We start from the raw sequence: 18,960 nt of genomic DNA, 5'->3' as shown, positions 1-18,960 counted from the left end.
GAAAATGTATAATTTCTTGATGTCGAGATCTATATTAAACAAGACACTATTCATACAAAATTGCATAGAAAAAGTTTTTAGCCGCATATTGCAACACTTGCGAGCGAGCCATAGTGAACTTATCCCTTTGAATGTGACCAATGAATTCTGAGTTCCTGGATACCAGTAATGGCAGCAGATAGAATAAATAAATATAGGATACAGTCCTAGAATATAGGTGACTGTTGTACAACTAAAGCCCACCCCTCCCTGGAACAGTTCGTATCTCAGCAATAAAAACATGCCACTTTATAACAATATGATGATTGCCCTGAAGGTCACACAACCATGACAAATATTGGGCAAGGGCTAATGGTGCTCATTGCTTATGAGAATTTGAATGCACTAGTATTGACAGACACATATTTTTTCCTCTAGGCAACCTGAACACAACCGCTCAATGGCACCGCGGCAAAAAGGGGGTGTCACTGTGTTACGTAACCTAGAAGAGATGGTTATGTTTCGTTCCAGTAAAGGGCGACATGAAGATCTGCCAAACGAGGATCTGGAAATCAGTTTTCCAGAAGAGGATGAAGGTACATGAGCCGAGGGTTCAATGGCATATTACTACATGGGGCAATTCATGTTTGGAGTAAACTGCGTTATGCAGACAATGGGTGTAAAGTGCTGCATGGCATTGGGATGGTGAAGGTACAGTAATGACATGATACAAAATATGGGTAGAGAATAGAGCATGGCACATGGACAGGGTAGATCGTGCTGCACGGAAGTAAGAATGGGTGTCGACCGGCATGGGGCTAGGCATTGGTGGTGAGTGCTACATGGTTAACCCCTTCCATGCTGATGACGGAACCGCTCCGTCACCAGCCTCGGTCGCGTTGTGCTGGTGACGGAGTGGTTCCACCACGGCCCGCTCCGCGCGCCTGCGCGGCGCGTTCTATTGAGTGGGCGGGGTCGTGACGGAACCGCTCCGTCACAAGCACAGTGCGCCCGAGGCTCGTGACGGAGCGGTTCCGTCACGAGCATGGGAGCGCCGCGCGGCACCCTCTCCCCCCCTAGCGCTGCGGCGGAATTGCTGCCGCAGCAAAGGGGTTAAAGGGAGGGGTGGGAAGTGTTGAAAATTATAAGCTATGGATGGGGAAAGGAATTAGACTGGAGTTTTGCATAGTAAATGGATGGGTTGGGAATGCTGGTTAGTACATTGGACAGGTAGAGTTTGTTACATGGTGAAGTTAAGTGGATGCTGTTGTAATCTTCAAGGTATCCGTGGACAGTGTTTGAGAGTAGATGGAATAAATACTAATTTTGCATGGCAAAAGGGAGATGCACAGTGAGTCTTTCTTGGCAAAGAAGGTTATCCGAAAATGCTTCAAGGTCCAAGGACTGACTGGGGTCTGGTACAATTCATTTGTAGAAAGTATTGCATGGTACAAGGGTGAGGTTGGAAGTGTTATAAGGTACAAGGAATGGTTGAGGAGTGTAAAAAGGTTGGTCGAATGTTGCATAGAACAAGGGCTGAGTTGAGATTTGCACCTGTAACAGATGGCTGGAGAGTTGTGGGGTATATAAGGAAAGCAAAAGAGTGTAAAATGTTGGAGGTGTTTGTTTCCTCCTAGGGTGTTCAGTTATTGTATGTTCACCTTTTTTATTCTCCATTAGTTGTTATAAATCACATGTTGACCTCTTACTCCACTCATGGCACCCATTTGTGTATTTAGCCTAGATTTCTTTGTATATAAAATATTATATTGCCTTACAAAATTCTTTTGCCCACTTTGATTAAATACATGCACTGTGTTTCACTGCACCATGTGGTCAACCTCTCTCCCTCCTTGTGCGCAGGGTTTTCATTATATTGTATCAGGAACCTAAATAAAATAAAACCGTTTTCAGCCCCAGAGACCATCTTTGATGTCAGGAATATTCTAAGGTTTAGATAGTCTTTGCTAACTTTTCAGTGCTGTGAACAATGTTTCTTAGAAGCTATCGGAACAATTCTTATATATATATTTTATTTTAAATTTTTTATAAAGCGCTCACACGACATAGGGATACTACAAAGTGCTGGGGGCATTGAGGAAGGAGAAGCAAGAGAACAAGTGGTGACAGTCATTTAGGATTTTCCTCCAAGCTAGTTAAGGTTAGATGGTATGAGACATCTGTAGGAGACCGACCATAGCCATCCAATCAGGCAACATGTGCGAAATTATTTGTAAATGTTTCCCAGGGTTGTGCTGCTCTATTCACGGAAGCTCGGACCGAGGCATCCAATGCTTCCACAATATTATCTTCTAGGACAGCGTCCTGCTGTCCTTCTGATGTTTCCTCCCCTTCTGCCTGTTCCTCTTCAGGGTACTTAGCCCAATTTTCCATGGTGCTATACAGTCAAACACACAAGGGATTAAACCCTGGCAGAAATGGGGGTGGTGGGGGGGGTCAGCCCACTGCACACAAGCAAGCAATACATAATCCTCCGTGTCCTTAATAGAATTGAAAATTCTTGTCGCGAATGCTAGCACATTTTTTATTCATGTCGGCAAAATCCTCTTCAAACTAAGGGGTTTCAGCCCGGCGTTTTCTTGCAGTTCACGTGAACATGCACGAGCATTCACGGCCAGGGCTTCTCCTCCCCTAGCAGCACTCCTCCCACACCAGCAACTCCCCCCTCCCACACCAGCACCTCCCCACTCTCTCCCCGCAAACACAGCCTTGCCGTAGCAGCACTCCTCCCACACCAGCACCTCCCACCTCCCACACCAGCACCTCCCCTCTCTCTCCCCGCAAACACAGCCTTCCTTTCATTTCTCCTCCCCCTCCCCAGCCAGCTTCCCCCAGGCCGTGTTCCCTCAGATATGCTATTGCATATCGTTTGCTACCTCTTGTATTTTGTTGCTCTTGATACTTGCACAACTGTCACTATTGTCTCATGTAACGTAACGTTTGCTTTTGTAACATGCTCACTTATAATTTTGGCTTCATGTATCTAAAAACGCCTCCCTCGCGCTCCTTTCTCCCTCTCTCCCGCTGCCTAGTCCTCCCACCCCCTCCCTCTCCAGCGCGCGCTCCACTCGCATCTGCCTGCTGCTCCCCCGCCCACCCCCCCCACTCCCCCAACCAGCAATGCCGAGAAGCTTGTTTCCTCTAAGAACATATCGTTTGCTACCTCCAGGCCGTGTTCCCTCAGATATGCTATTGCATATCGTTTGCTACCTCTTGCATTTTGTTGCTCTTGATACTTGCACAACTGTCACTATTGTCTCATGTAACGTAACGTTTGCTTTTGTAACATGCTCACTTGTAATTTTGGCTTCATGTATCTAAAAACGCCTCCCTCGCGCTCCTTTCTCCCTCTCTCCCGCTGCCTAGTCCTCCCACCCCCTCCCTCTCCAGCGCGCGCTCCACTCGCATCTGCCTGCTGCTCCCCCGCCCACCCCCCCACTCCCACAACCAGCAATTCACACACAGCAACGCCACTCACACACGCAACGCCACTCACACACGCAACGCCACTCACACACGCAACGCAACTCACCCACGCAACCCCACTCATCCACGCAACCCCACTCATCCACGCAACCCCACTCATCCACGCAACCCCACTCACCCACGCAACCCCACTCACACACGCAACGCCACTCACACACGCAACGCCACTCACACACGCAACGCCACTCACACACGCAACGCCACTCACACACGCAACACCACTCACACACGCAACGCCACTCACACACGCAACGCCACTCACCCACGCAACGCCACTCACCCACGCAACGCCACTCACCCACGCAACGCCACTCACCCACGCAACGCCACTCACCGACGCAACGCCACTCACCGACGCAACGCCACTCACCGACGCAACGCCACTCACCGACGCAACGCCACTCACCGACGCAACGCCACTCACCGACGCAACGCCACTCACCGACGCAACGCCACTCACCGACGCAACGCCACTCACCCACGCAACGCCACTCACCCACGCAACGCCACTCACCCACGCAACGCCACTCACCCACGCAACGCCACTCACCCACGCAACGCCACTCACCCACGCAACGCCACTCACACACGCAACGCCACTCACACACGCAACGCCACTCACACACGCAACGCCACTCATCATATTGTGCTGCAAAACTAAATACTTATAAGGTCCCACAAGCGAGACCTATTGGCAATGCCAATGCTTGTTGCTCTTTGTAGCTTGCATAGTGATCTGACTGGAGAGTTCCTATATTTGCTATTGCAGTACTCAAGGCATGATAAGACTACTCATTGTGATAAGGGCAATTTAGTTGTGAGGCTTAAGTAAAGAAAGTATTCATCTCCTGTGCCAGAGATGAAAAAATTCATTTTTTGTTACAGTGGTAACTTGGGAGTGCAAGGATAGGTAATTGTCGAAGGCAACTCTCAGATTCCTGGCTAGGTTAGCGACGGTTTGAGGGAAGCACAAGAGCGAGAGAGACCAGATGGAAGCAAGACTCGCTGCTTTTTCAGGGCAGATACGAAGAATCTCAGATTTTGTGTCCGAAATGCAGGGGCAGTTGTCTGCCATCTATATTTTTTACCAATTTGGAGGAAGGAGGACATTGTTAAGTTTAGATATTGTTCTTTTGGGAACCACAGTTTCTATTAGTACCCAGAAATATGCCACAGGGAGCATATTAGACTTCTCTTTAAATGTTCGTGTTAATGCTGCAGTGACCGAAAAATACTAAAGGGATTTTCTCTAGCAAGCACTGGTGAATTCGAGCACTGGCATTCTGAGCTCCCCCAGCTGCACAACGGCTGGGAGATCTTGATTCTTTGTTATTTCAAAGTCAATTAAGGTATTTCTACCTCCTTCATAGACTTGGAAAATGATTAGATGTTGTATATCACACTGCCATCTCCAGTCTTCCTGAGACATGCAACTTCGATGTACGGCAGTAATGCCTTAAGCTGTTGCCTTGGCCTGGGCTCTGTCTCCAAAGCTCATTAAATTCGTAGGTTACGTTTGTAAGAAATACTGATTTTTTAAAACTCCCATAGGTGGTGTATTCTACACAGATTTCATGCAACAAGTATTGATTGCTCCTAGTATAGTGTGTCCCTAGTTGAGAGTACTTTCACATTTGTGTAAGCCTCTGAACCAGAAACTTAAAAGTGTCTAGTGACTGAAGCTGAACCTAGGTACTAATGCACAACCCCAGCTTGGGAGTTAGTGTACTCAGTAGTTAGTGCAAGAAAAACACAGTGGAAGGGAACATATTTTCAAGGTGCCGAATTCACTCTTTCCAGCCATCCTCCAAGAAGTTTACATTAATGAAACGCCCAAATATTTACCATCTCCCAGACCATTTAATGAGCAATTGCCTAACTGTAACAGTCAAACAATATATAGATATAGTGATACACTGCACTAGCTGTATAAACTTTTGCATGCAAAACCCTCTGCATTGTCACCCAAGTTACTAGTCTTCTACAAACTTCATATTTGTTTCTTTCTATCTCTTTCCTTTCCGAGCAGCTCCCTCGCAACCAGTGCAAGACATCCCTGTACAAACCGTTACCAGTGAGAATCACAAATGAAGGAATCTTACGACTACTTATCGTGTCAAACCTCGTGGATGTTTTCCAACCCCGTTGTCTGGTTATGGGAAGGAAGAAAAACATTCTCTGCAACACTGCATAGCCGTCCACCAACTGACGAGTGCACCTCACCAGTCCCGCCCGCCACTAAGAAACATGTACCAGAGTGTATTGTTGGATTTTCCTTGCCGAGCTACCATTGTTTTATGCTGGTCTGCTGGCAGTCCCGCATGCCATACAGTCATCTTTGGGGGCAGTGCCTTCTCATAGACTGGTGCATGGATCTGTAACGAACAGGTAGAATGTACCTACTATCTTGATCTCTTGAAGATTTTTGTTTTTTTAATTGATACCTTCTTCTCAAGACAACCTACATTAAATGTTGAGCTCGGGCGATCTCTTACCCCTTCTGTCTGTCTGCACCTTTTCATAGCAGTGTTGGCTACTAGTTATTTTGAGACCATTAATATGTATGACCATCGTCATCATGTATTAGACATTTGGGGTCATGAGAATGGGAAAGTCCTACAGTACCTGTAATGGGGATGAAGATGGGCTGTTCCAATGGTGGTGGGGACAACCTGATCAGTGTGGGGTACGAGCTACTGTCTGGTAAAAGGGACTAAAAAAGTTCTTGGAATCCACACGGCTAGTGTTGTGGGACTGTGCATGAATTTGAAGGCTAAAGAGACGAGATGAGGCAAAGGTTTATTCCTTGTAAATCTCACGTTTTCTCTAGTGTTTTGATGCTTGGGGGTGTCCTTCAGACTGAAGGAGGAGCCCCTTATTCAGCACTGTGTATTTCTGCATATATTGCACTTTAACACCGTTGATGTGATAGGGGAAGGAGGGTGTCACTCCATCTGTATCTGTAGTGGAGCACTACAACTGTGTAGCTTTGTGTACAATGAACTGGTTTGGAAGACTCCTTTTTATGAACTGTTTTGTATCAAATGCATTTTATAGATATTTTTTTAATGTGATCATTACTAAAAATCCTGCCAAAAAATGACTCCAGCTGTACTGTTTTTCTTTTCTCTGTTGCTTGAATCAGTGCTGCAGAAATTCCCATTCTGCACAGAAATTGCGTTTACGCTCCATCATTGTTTTATTTTGCTTTTGAACTCCCTTTCGTCAACAGACCCTTCTATTTGTGAACATTTTACTCTGCGGGTAAATGGCCAAGGTGCTATTTACATCACTGAGACCCTTAAAAGACTGCTCAAGCATCGCTTTCCCTAGCTTCACCTTTTATCAGTCACCTTAGAGGATCAATTGCTGTACCCTGGAATTTCCGAAGCATGCCTCAGTTTTTCTACTTAGTTTTTGTAAAGAGATGTATTTCTTGTTTGCAGGCTTGCACTCATTCTTTGACTCAATTTTGTGTGACAAAGCACTGGATACAAGGAATCCATTACCTGCAAGACACTGGTCTTGTGGACTATTTACAGTCCCTAGATTTTGCCCACTGTAAGAAAATGGATTATTATTTGGGATAAATGACTGCCCAACTCGAGGAATATGCACAACCCTTTTTTGGGTGAACCCTCAAAGTCTCTAAGTAAACTTATTTTTTTCTAAATCTTTTTTATTGGCATTTGTGAATGCAAACATTACATCTGAATATCTGGATGCATAGCCTTGCTTACACTTGTCTTTCACATATTAACCACATCCTGGCTCACACAACTCTTTATATCATGTTACAAAGAAAACATCATATGGAAATAAATCCCCAACTAACCTACCCTCCCCCATTCCCCCTCCGGTCTGTGTCAGTTAAAATGGTTGCATGGAGAAAGTCAATACTGTATTTAGCATCTGGTCTAGGCATTAGTCCCATCCTGTTCTCCTCTAGTGGAGACTCTCCCAACCTGGGGTCTCGGGGTTCCGCTCTGCTCTCAATTCTGCTACAATAGAGGCCCATGCCCAGGAGATCATCTTCAGTCTTATCTTTTCATACAAACTACATTCTCACTGATTCCGCAGTCGCCCATTCACACATATCTCTGATCCATTCCTCGGACTGTGGGGGCAGAGGAAGCATCCATACTATGACAACATGCTTCTTGGTCAGGACAAGCCCCTAGAGAACTAACCGCCTACTGAGCCTCCTGCGCCATGCTTTATGTCCCAAGGGATGGTCCAATCTATAGCCCTTTGTAGATGCGCGAGAGCTTCTTCCCAATAAGGAAACAGTAGCGGACAGGACCAAATCATATGAAGAAAGTCCACTTCATGTGCGTTACATCTTGGGCATTTGTCTGTGCGGGACGGGTAAATTATGTGCAATGTACATTGGGTGAGGTATAATTGATGGACTAAGTTTTACTGGAGGAGCTTAAACCATGTATTGGCACTGACCCTCTGTACCCCCTCGTGGACTTTCCTTCATTCACCCTCCGTCAGGGGTTCATCCACGAGTGTATCCCATTTTTGCTGGATCTTAAGAGCATCGCTTGGTAGGTCATCCCTCCGAGCGCTTTAAATATGGGAAACCAGCCGCCGACCCAACGCCGTGTACAGCATGCCCTTTAATGTGTTAGTGGTGGGAGGCTTGTCGGGGAACCCTGGCCAAATTTCTCAAGCTACACTAGAGATTTTTTCATATTGCAGGAATTGACCCGACCCTAAACTGAAGGTGACCCTAGCTTCCTCCCGAGAAATACATTTCCCATCAATGTATAGGTCCCCTAATGTCCGGCAGCCACCCTCCCTCCACCTACTCACCGACATGGAGTCAGCAATACTGTCAAAAGAGCGCAGCTCCCACAAGGGCATATCTGGAGCGTATGGGGCCTGTTGCATCACCCGGCGCACCACATTCTCCCACACTGCAACTACATGCCGCACAATGTATGGGCTCACTCGGGGGCACCGCATCTTAGCATCAGGAGCTCCGTCAACGGACTGTCTCCGCACGTTCCTGCCGAAAGACGTCTCTCCCAGTTATTTTCGTTGTTCATCCAGCGCACCGCCTGTTGCAGCTGGGATGCCATAAAATAAAATGCTAACCGGGGAACCTCCAGCCACGTTCATTGTTGTCAGACTCGCCCATCTGCATTTCTTTCCCCATAGGAGGTCTGCCATGAGACTTTCTAGTGTGTGAAAGTAATGTAGCAGGATCATATAGAGCGAGTGTAACATTGCGTAGAGACGGAGAGGTAGGATAATCGTTTTAACAATTGCAATGCTGCCCATGAGCGATAACTGCAGATACCGCCAGAAGCTTATGGACCCCTGTAGCCCTTCAATCACCCAGCCAATATTCAGTTTGAGGTATGTAGAGGACGTATGTGCCAACCGACTACCTAGATATCGCTTCCCCTCACCCACCCACGGTGGCTCAACTTGCGGCAGCTCTGTTACTGGTACTGCAGTCAGTCTACACATGGGAATCAGCTTGGACTTCCCGGGTTAATACGAAGGCCCGAAATGTCACCAAAGGACAGCAAAACACCCGTCCCACCCGGGGTGACAAATGCAAAAACAACAGACGATGGACAGAATGCAGAACAATGTCATACATTCACCCCAGTACAGAGATCTGGGCCTAAATCCATCGTTTTTTTGCTCACCATGCCATTCCAGTTTGAACCCAGCCATATGCCAGGGAAGACATGGCTTGGCAGTTCGGGCTGGACTGTTCCCAAGAGGCACAGGGTCAAGACTGATTTGCATATGGCCATGTCTGAACTGGGGTGGCTTGGTGAGCAAAATAACGATGGATTAAACTCAGATCTGTGACTGGGGGTGAATGTTTTGCCATTGTGCAACATTCCGTCCATCATCTTGTGTGTTTTACCAAAGGACAGCCACTCAGGAGCAAAGGCACAGAGAGCACCGGACGTGATAAGTAGACTGGCATGTCAACCGCATATAGGGAAACTACATGGTTGGACACCTCTAACTGTATGCCTCAGGGACCCAGCTCATCACACAGACGTGCTGCCAAAGGTTCCATAGCCATCGCAAATAGTAGGGGGGAGAGCGGGCACTCCTCTCAGTAAGCGGTTTAGACACCGCTCTCCCAATTCTGATTTTGGCTGTAGGACATGAATAAACCGCTCTCCCACCCCAATTCGTCTGAGAACCTGCCACATATAGGACCAATCAACTGAATCGAAAGCTTGTTCTATATCCAGCATTGCTATACCACAATCATTCACTTTAAGCTTGGAGCATTACATACATGTGCCAAGAGTCTTCGGTTATGGGCCATACTCCGTCTCGGTATGAATCCTGCCTGATCTGAGTGGATAAGCTGGGGAATCTTCGAGAGGAAACGCTCCGCCGTAATCCCGCTGAGTATTTTTACATCAATATTTAGCAGCCTATAGGGCTGCATAGGATGGGGTCCCTGTCATTTTTGAGGATCATGGCAACCAACGCTTTTCACATGGAGGGCGGTAAAGATCCCCGTCCCAGTGCCTTATTTTCACTTCTAGCAACTTAACCGCTAGAAGTGGGGCAACCTGTCGATAAAATTCGGCTGGGAGCCCATCGGAACCCGGACTTTTGGCTCGTTTAAATCTGTGTATGGGTAGCAATAATTCCTCTTTTGGGATCAGGGCACACAGCACCTCAGTCTCCCCAGGCCCCAGTTGGGGAATCTCGACAGTGTCCAGATAAGCGAGAACTGTCTCCTGACTCTTGAGGAAGGCCGGTGCGCATATATGGCTTGTAAGTGGTTAGCCAGTGTCTCCAAGATCGCTCGTTGTATGTATATCACGTTCCCACTGTTACTGCGGATCCGTATTATTGGGGCAACAAGGGTGTCCTGTTTAACTAGTCATGCCAATAAGGCTCCATTTCTATCTATACAGCCTTTGATGATCGGTCGTATGGACGTGTTTTTCCAGTCTGTGGAGGTCGGTCAACAGGGCCTCACACCACTCCGCCAGTCTCTGGAGAGCCAAGGGGCTCTCAGCTTCCAATCTTCCCAGAATTGCCTCCTGAGCAACTACATCCCTCTCCAACTGCTGTCAGACCCCATAGGACGTTTTGATACATATTCCCCTAAGAACCACTTTTGTGGTCTCCCATTCGACCGTGCGGCTTGAGGCCAAACCCACCCTGGTAATCCTCTCAGTAACGAATTAGCTCTTCGGAGAGTGTGGCCACAAATGGAGGGTCTGTCAAGGCCTCTGTATTAAGCCGCCATAGGGATAGCTCAGATCCAGCCCCGCACCCTCCAAGCATCAACAGGACCGGGGAATGATCCAAGAGATATCTTGGTAAGTACATTATTCCGCCCACACTCCATCCGAGATCCGCAGAGAGGAACCAGTAATCAAGTTTGTTAGAGGTCCCTGTTGCAGGGATGTGGCAGGAGAACTTTCTAGTGTTTAGATGGTGCTCGTGCCACACATTCTTCAGGTGCATGCCCTCTAGTATATCCCGCAGTGTGCCAATCAAGCGCAGCTTGGTGTGGGACCGTGGGGGCTCACGGTCAAGTGTACCGCCTATGACGCAATTAACATCTCCAGCCAGTAGCATCGGTGCCCCCAAATATGATGATGCCGCCGCCATTAGGGTGGGGAAGACTCAAGAACAATCGTCATTAGGGGCGTATACTTTAATAATACACACTTCCGTTCCATCAAGTCTCCCATGCAGGATAGCATATCTCCCCTCCAAGGCAACCACATGGTGCAAGTGTTGAAAGGGAACACCTGGAGCCACCCATATAAGAGCCCCTCCAGCAAACCCAGAGTAGGAAGTACCATACAATTTCCCACCCCCCAACGCTTCCGCAGACATGATATAGTGTCCCCCCAGATATGCGTCTCATGTAGGCATGCTATTGCAATCTCCTATCGGTTCAGGTGTGCAAATACTTGTCTACGTTTTTTAAAAGGCGCTATACCCCGGACATTCCATGTAGTCAGCTTAGTCATGGTGGCTGCCATGGAGCACATACTTTCCCTGTTTTGCAGCCACACATCCGTTCTGCCTCAGACCCTTCATATGACCCTGAACCTGTAACCATCACTGCTAGCTCCTCCACCAGATACCCGCCTCTGGTGGTAGACCCCCGTCAACTATCATCAACTTGTGTGTGGCAGTCTCCACCCATATACGTCCGAGTCGCTATAGCTGCCATCTAACAATTTGTTCTTGCCATATATCCTTGGACTAATATTCCCATTGATTGTGTCTATTGTTTCTCAGCTGCACACCTTTGATAGTTATCGGTGTCCTCACCTGGGTTACTGTTCGTGGGTCGATTGGGAGACGAAGCCCTTGAGTCCGGGACAACATCTGAGGCCTGTAATATTCCATCTGGACATACTCTAATGCGGCTAGGACTCTGAGGCCTGTCGTCAGCCTGTGAAAGGTTTTGCTTTTGTCGGATCCGGGGTGGCCTGCTCGACCCCGTCGCTCTGGGCGATTCCGTCGAGGACACCAGACAGGCTCCCGGGGACCCCCACGAGTCCAGCCAATCACTCGCCTCCGCTACAGAGAAGAACAGCACTTTCCCTTTGCATTCAACTCTCAACTTGGTCGGGAAGACGAGGCTGTATTTTAGATCGGAGTCCCAGGCGGCGTTTCACTGCCAAGAAAATTCTTCTTTGATCCTGTACTCGCTGTGTGAAGTCTGGATAAATTGATATCTGGTGGCCTTCATAGAGCAGCGGCCCTCGGTTTCGGGTAAGTTGCAGATGGCGTCATGGAAATTGAGAAACTGGGCAATAATGGCTCTGGGCGGTGCACCAGGTTGGGGTGGTGGGACAATTGCTCTATGCACTCACTCCACAGTAAAAAAAAAATTGAGAGCCTCTTTGGGGCCAATGCAGCAACAAGCCAGTCCTCCAGAAATAGTACAGTGGGCGGTCACTCCGCCTTTTCGGGAAAGCGCACAAAGCGGAGGTTGTTCCTGCATGACCTCCCTTCGGCGTCTTTTGCTCGGTCATCCAGGCGGACCACACGTTTCTGGAGGTCAGTAACTGTTATATGCGCAAGCATATGTTACTCCTCTTGTAAACATCATGAGAGTCCATGGTTTCATACCTATCTCATATGCAGACAACACTCACCTCCTGCTAACTTTTGATAAAGATTCGTCCGAGACAGGGGACCATTTTATGAATGGCATGAAAGCTATCACAGCTTGGATGGCCGCAAATTTCGTCCAGATAAATAGTGGAAAAACTGAAACCATGCTCACGGTGCCGCTAAACTGTTATGGTCCCCTGAGTGGTGGCTGCGCGAATTGGGGTCACCACCTATTCCAAAATCCTCAGTGAAAAATCTGGGCATAAATTTAGACCAGAACCGAACTATGAAAGACCAGGTGATGTCTACCAATGGCACCTGCTTTCATGTTATGAGGCTACTATGAAAAGTTTTTCCAATGCTCCCACTTGCAGTAAGCAAGGCCCTAGTCCAGGCGCAGGTGATTAGTCGCTTGGACTATGGCAAAGCACTTTTGGCCGCAGTCAACAAATCTCTTGTGGATAAAATCCAGGTTGTTCAGAATACAGCGGCTTGTCTAATTCACAATCTACCAGCAGGATCTGCCTCGGTTCCTTTACTATGTGCACTAACTACACTGGCTGCCTGTGAGGAAGCGTATCACCGTCAAAATCTGCTGCCTAGTGCACAAAGCGTTTAACGGCAAGGGACCTACCTATTTGATGGAAAAAAACGTATTCCCTACCGACCAATACGGTCCTTAAGATCTATGAAAAAATCTCTACTTACCATACCTCGCATCAAGAAAACCCGCTCAGAAGGCCGTGCATTTACATTTCTAGCTCACCACCTTTGGAATAAACTTCCCCTACAAGAGTGTACTGGCCACTATAATTTTAGGAAATTATTCAAAACTGAACTATTTTAACTCCTAGGCTACTGCCGATGTTTTTGTTCCTTCTGCGCTGAGATATCCCTTTGGGGGTGATTCATGCTCATTAAAAAACAAGTGAATAAATAACCCGTCTCTCGTAGGGTGTGAAACTCTGCCTGTAAGGTATCCACTGTTTGTTCAGTGGTGGTCACTCTTTCTGAGCATTTCTGTATATCACTCCGGAGCAGATTGTCATCAATAGCAACGAAGTCTATTTTGTGTATAACCTTATCCCTCGTAGAATGGATCGCCGTCAGCACGTCTGCAATATAGGGGGCCCGCTCCTCACTCTCTGGCACACCATCTTCATGTGATGTCAAAGCCGCCACCTGCGCTCCCTGGTCAAGGGTGAGGGGATGTGTGTAATTTGACATTTTGTTGGCCTGGGTCGCCTTGCCTCCCTTCTCTTTCACGATCTTAGCTGAATGACCCTTTACCAGGCAATGTCTCCCAGTCCGTTCCGCAGCTAGTAGCACCTCCTTGCCCTGCTGCGTGGGTCCATGCCGGGCTGCAACGCTGGATTGTAGGCAGCCTCACCCAGCCAGCCCTGTGTGGTTCCTTGGGAAATGCAGCGTTCTTTGTTGGAGACTGCGCAGTGCATGCAGGGGCTACTCCGGTGTACTTCACCTGCGCCCACCACTATGAATCTCAAAAAGTCTCCTAGTACTAGCACATGTATATCAACAGTGAACTGCTGCATGGGCACCGGGCATTGTTTCTTGCCACCTCTCGTTGTGCATGCCCCAAAACTGCTGGTCATCTACTGCGTTCGGTTCGCAGCTGCCACTTAGTTTTCGACAATGCTGGCATTATGCACTTGCATCTGAAATCAGGGCCCGTACTGAAGCCTTTTCGGTCCAAAACAGTGTTCGATAATTTCTCCGTTGGCCCTCGTCTCGGGTACTCCACATCGGGGGCCGTCCACAGGCCCGATTCCAGTTGCCAGGGGTGTTTCGCCGCCGGTGCACCTCGCTGTTTATTCGGCACACCTCATGAGGATGGGACACAAAGGGCGAAAGCCCACTTTAAATTGCCTGTTCTCCAAGTTGGAGTGTCAGTTCCCCAGGTGCACTCGCACCCGTCCACCCCGTCCTTTAAATTCACGGCCCCTCCAGTCCGGCCACGGGGCCGCCTCCTAATCCACTGGGGCCCTTTAGGGATATTGCGCGCCCTCTGCCGCCTGTCTATGTCCGCCTTTAGGTTGTGCCCACTCACGCTGCCGAAGTTTGTGATCCGGCCGCTCCAGACCCAGGGCCTGAACGCGCCGCTCCCGTATCTCCTCACCTGGTATTCGAGGGGATCGGTTTTTCCAATTGGGACGACGCTGACACGGGCCGCCAAGGCCGTTTCCCCCCCACCCCCCGGGGGACCGGTGCCCGTCTCTGCGCACCTCAGTCTCTGTCTCTGACGCCAGCTCCCAGCGGCAAAGGCAAGATGGCCGCAGGTCGTCTTTGCGGCCGTCGTTCCGGACCGAGAATATTACCTCACACAAGCCGGGCAGGGATCACAAGCGGCACCCAGGCAGGAAAGCAATCTGGTCAGTCGATTGTGAGTATTTTTGCTGACTCACACAGGATGCTTTCCAGATAACTGGAGTTGACAGGAGCTCCAGGGGAAGAGTCTACTCTGCCATTTTGCCATGCCACGCCCCGTCACTAAATTATCTTGTGCTCAACCCCCTGGTAGCTATGGGACAGAGCAGACTGGCTTCATTTACAGTAATGCGAAAAGTATTTATGCAGTACCAAACAGTAATAAAGTTACGTTGCAAAACAGTAAAAATCCCAAACCAAATTAGAAACATACAAGTTAAATATTTAATAAACAAAATTAAACCAAACTGACAATCACAGGATGTTGCGCGTCCCTGCCGAGACTCAAACCTGGTTTCCCTAGCTCCGAGGTCGACCGCCCTTGCCATTAGAACCAACTCCTCTCCCAGCTAGGGCAGTCGACCTCGGAGCTGGGGAAACCAGGTTCGAGTCTCGGCAGGGACGTGCAACATCCTCTGATTCTGGGCAAATCACTTAATCTCCCCCTGCCTAGCAAAAATGAATGTGTCCTCATGTAACGCAACTGGTGTTTGTGTAAGGCGCTCTAATACCTTCGGGTCAAGTTGGCGCTATATAAAACTCTGATTGCTCAACAAGACCTTTATATCAGGCCTCGAGAAATCTATTTACCCGCCCACTCGCTATGGTGAGCCAGATTTCATCAGAGTGATCTATATTTAGGGCCTACTCGTCTGTTCTGGGGAGCTGACAAAGAAGGTGTTCTGTTCACACAGAAAGTGAAGGAGCAATAAAGATTCCTTGTCTTTATCTCGTCACATTTGCTGTGTGTTCAGAGACAGAGGTCAGAAGTCAGTTTGTCTGCTTACAATTACTTTTCTTTCTATGACTGCCAGTAGTTTGTAAAGCGAGCTGACGTGCTGTACTAAGAATGTGAAATGAAAGGCTTTAGGGCATCAGGTTTTTTTCTCTATAACACAACCTTTAATCTCTAATAAGTGAACTGTACAAACTTTTCAAAACTTGTTTCAGTAGTTATGAAGGACCATTTTTAGGTCGAGCCCTGAGCCAGCGTGCAAGCGCTGCTCTGGGGTTGATCTGGGGTAGTTGAGTATGGGATAGAAGCCATGACTACTCCTCCGCCCATCTTTTTCATTGGCTTGTGTCTTTGTCCTTTACTAAATGTTGCCTTCCATTGGTTTATAGGCCTGTTAGTCCCTCCATATGAATGCCATGTCGTCATTTGTATCCTTACATGGCTACTGGCCACTTTACTTCGAGTACTATTTTCTGCCCTGCCTTCTCGCCTCCCCCCAGCTCTCCCTTTGTTCGTGCCCCAGCCTGCAATGCATTAGCTCCCGCGTAAATGTGAGTCCTATTGCATTGCAAATGCTTGTTTGTAGTTCTGTGCGACAACATTTCTTTATTAAGAGGATGAAAACAAATCAGAACACTTGACTTGGTGATGTACAAATGATAAATATATTTGCTGAAACCCAATTTTCACAGATTATTGTTATACTTTATAGTTTTACTAGTAAAATCTGTTAGTGGGAAAGTTTTTGTCCATTTCAATTGGAAATTTGCTGTATGTAAATGACCGTGCGATACCACATCATGCTGTAGTAGTATAGGGCCATATGTACAAAATCTTTTTTGAGGTTGTAAATGTCCTAATTCGCCGAATCGGGTCGTTTGCGACCGCATATAAGATTTTTAAAATGAACAAAAGCCTCATATTATCGAATCACAATTTGGGTTTGCACTTTTGGTTTACAAATCCGTATTTGGAAGGGGTGTCCCTTCCTAATACGAGTCGTTGAGGTACGTATGAATGTTATGGAACCTATTTACAGTTGCAAAATATTTCACTTTTTTAATCGACACCTCAAGGGTGCTGGTCACCATTCGCAAATGGGAAGGGGTATCCATGGGACCCCTTCCCTTTGTGAATGTTGATGCAAATATTTATGAGTAAGCAGTGGACTCACGGACCACTCACTGCCTACTCTTTAACAAGCATTGGCAAAGTCAATAGGTCTTGCCTATGAGAAGTCGGTTGGCTTTGCCAATGTTTTTTTGCAATGTTGCAAATAGCTGAAAGTAAAGATAAAAAGCTTTATGACACAGCCAGTGTTGACTGCGTTATAGAGTTCCTTTTGGTTTTTTTACGTGCAGCTATGCTGCACTGAAGACGGTGCTGCTGTAAAATATATACTATATTGTCCCTGTCGATCTATAGTCTGGGGTCGCAAGCGCACTCCTGACCTTTGCATATGGCCCCCTGTTCAAAACGGGCAAGCATTTATTTAAACGTTAATCGACGTGAAAGAAAGCAAGTAACTATGGTGTCCGGCATAGTTAGTTCACTTTTGGGCCACCTTCATTTTTACAAACATTCTGCAATAAACATGTAAAATATGAAAAGGCCTCTTCAAATATTCCCAAAATATATTTTATTCCCATACAGTACTATTTCATCTTAGCAGTAGTAGTACATCAGACTAAATCAGTGCACGTATTTTTTATTTTTTGAGGAATAGTTTTCAATCATTAATTTTCAAACGTTCATACTTCCACCCACCCTGTATTGCCAATAGTAAACTAGGAGGCAAGTCCGTTATGTGCATCCTTTGGATGGCCTTGGTTGCTTTTCTACATGGACAACATTTTAGTAAAATAAAATGTTGAAGTTTTCGTACGGTAACTGCAAACACAACAATGATGGACAGAATGTGGATCAATGTCACACATTCACCCCAGTCCAAAGATCTGGGCCCAAATCCATCGTTTTTCCACTCCACACCACCCTGGGTTAGACAATGGCGATATGCAAATCAGCGCTGACCCTGTGCCCCATGGGAACAGTCCAGTCCGAACTACAAAAGCCATGTCCTTCCCAGAACGGAAACAAGCATCCGAGGACCGGCCCGGTTTCGAGGTAACACCTCTCTTCAGCCCGGCTAGCTTGATTCCAGTGGTGTGGAGTGCCTGGGACTCACGTCTGAGCATCCCCAGTACACTTAGAGCGGTAACTGCAAACACAACAATGATGGACAGAATGTGGATCAATGTCACACATTCACCCCAGTCCAAAGATCTGGGCCCAAATCCATCGTTTTTCCACTCCACACCACCCTGGGTTAGACAATGGCGATATGCAAATCAGCGCTGACCCTGTGCCCCATGGGAACAGTCCAGTCCGAACTACAAAAGCCATGTCCTTCCCAGAACGGAAACAAGCATCCGAGGACCGGCCCGGTTTCGAGGTAACACCTCTCTTCAGCCCGGCTAGCTTGATTCCAGTGGTGTGGAGTGCCTGGGACTCACGTCTGAGCATCCCCAGTACACTTAGAGCGGTAACTGCAAACACAACAATGATGGACAGAATGTGGATCAATGTCACACATTCACCCCAGTCCAAAGATCTGGGCCCAAATCCATCGTTTTTCCACTCCACACCACCCTGGGTTAGACAATGGCGATATGCAAATCAGCGCTGACCCTGTGCCCCATGGGAACAGTCCAGTCCGAACTACAAAAGCCATGCCCTTCCCAGAACGGAAACAAGCATCCGAGGACCGGCCCGGTTTCGAGGTAACACCTCTCTTCAGCCCGGCTAGCTTGATTCCAGTGGTGTGGAGTGCCTGGGACTCGCGTCTGAGCATCCCCAGTACACTTAGAGCGGTAACTGCAAACACAACAATGATGGACAGAATGTGGATCAATGTCACACATTCACCCCAGTCCAAAGATCTGGGCCCAAATCCATCGTTTTTCCACTCCACACCACCCTGGGTTAGACAATGGCGATATGCAAATCAGCGCTGACCCTGTGCCCCATGGGAACAGTCCAGTCCGAACTACAAAAGCCATGTCTTTCCCAGAACGGAAACAAGCATCCGAGGACCGGCCCGGTTTCGAGGTAACACCTCTCTTCAGCCCGGCTAGCTTGATTCCAGTGGTGTGGAGTGCCTGGGACTCACGTCTGAGCATCCCCAGTACACTTAGAGCGGTAAC

The 18,960-nt window shown here is 47.8% G+C and overlaps 1 protein-coding gene across 1 annotated transcript in view; it reads left to right on the top strand.

Moving 5' to 3' along the window:
- The window catches only part of LOC144829103 (pleckstrin homology domain-containing family A member 3-like), a 124,230-nt gene extending 117,641 nt beyond the window's left edge, over positions 1 to 6,589 (top strand). The window contains exons 7-8 of the mRNA XM_078687910.1: positions 418 to 575; positions 5,516 to 6,589. Coding sequence (XP_078544036.1) covers positions 418 to 575; positions 5,516 to 5,577 — 220 coding nt within the window. The 3' untranslated portion in view covers positions 5,578 to 6,589. The remainder of the gene's footprint in view (positions 1 to 417; positions 576 to 5,515) is intronic.
- The last annotated feature ends 12,371 nt before the right edge of the window (positions 6,590 to 18,960 follow it).

The sequence above is a fragment of the Lissotriton helveticus genome, chromosome 1_1 (genome assembly GCF_964261635.1).
Source record: "Lissotriton helveticus chromosome 1_1, aLisHel1.1, whole genome shotgun sequence".
In the NCBI taxonomy this organism is placed as follows: Eukaryota; Metazoa; Chordata; class Amphibia; order Caudata; family Salamandridae; genus Lissotriton; species Lissotriton helveticus.
Note: the sequence above shows the minus strand (reverse complement) of the source record. Positions and strands in the feature narration are given on the sequence as shown.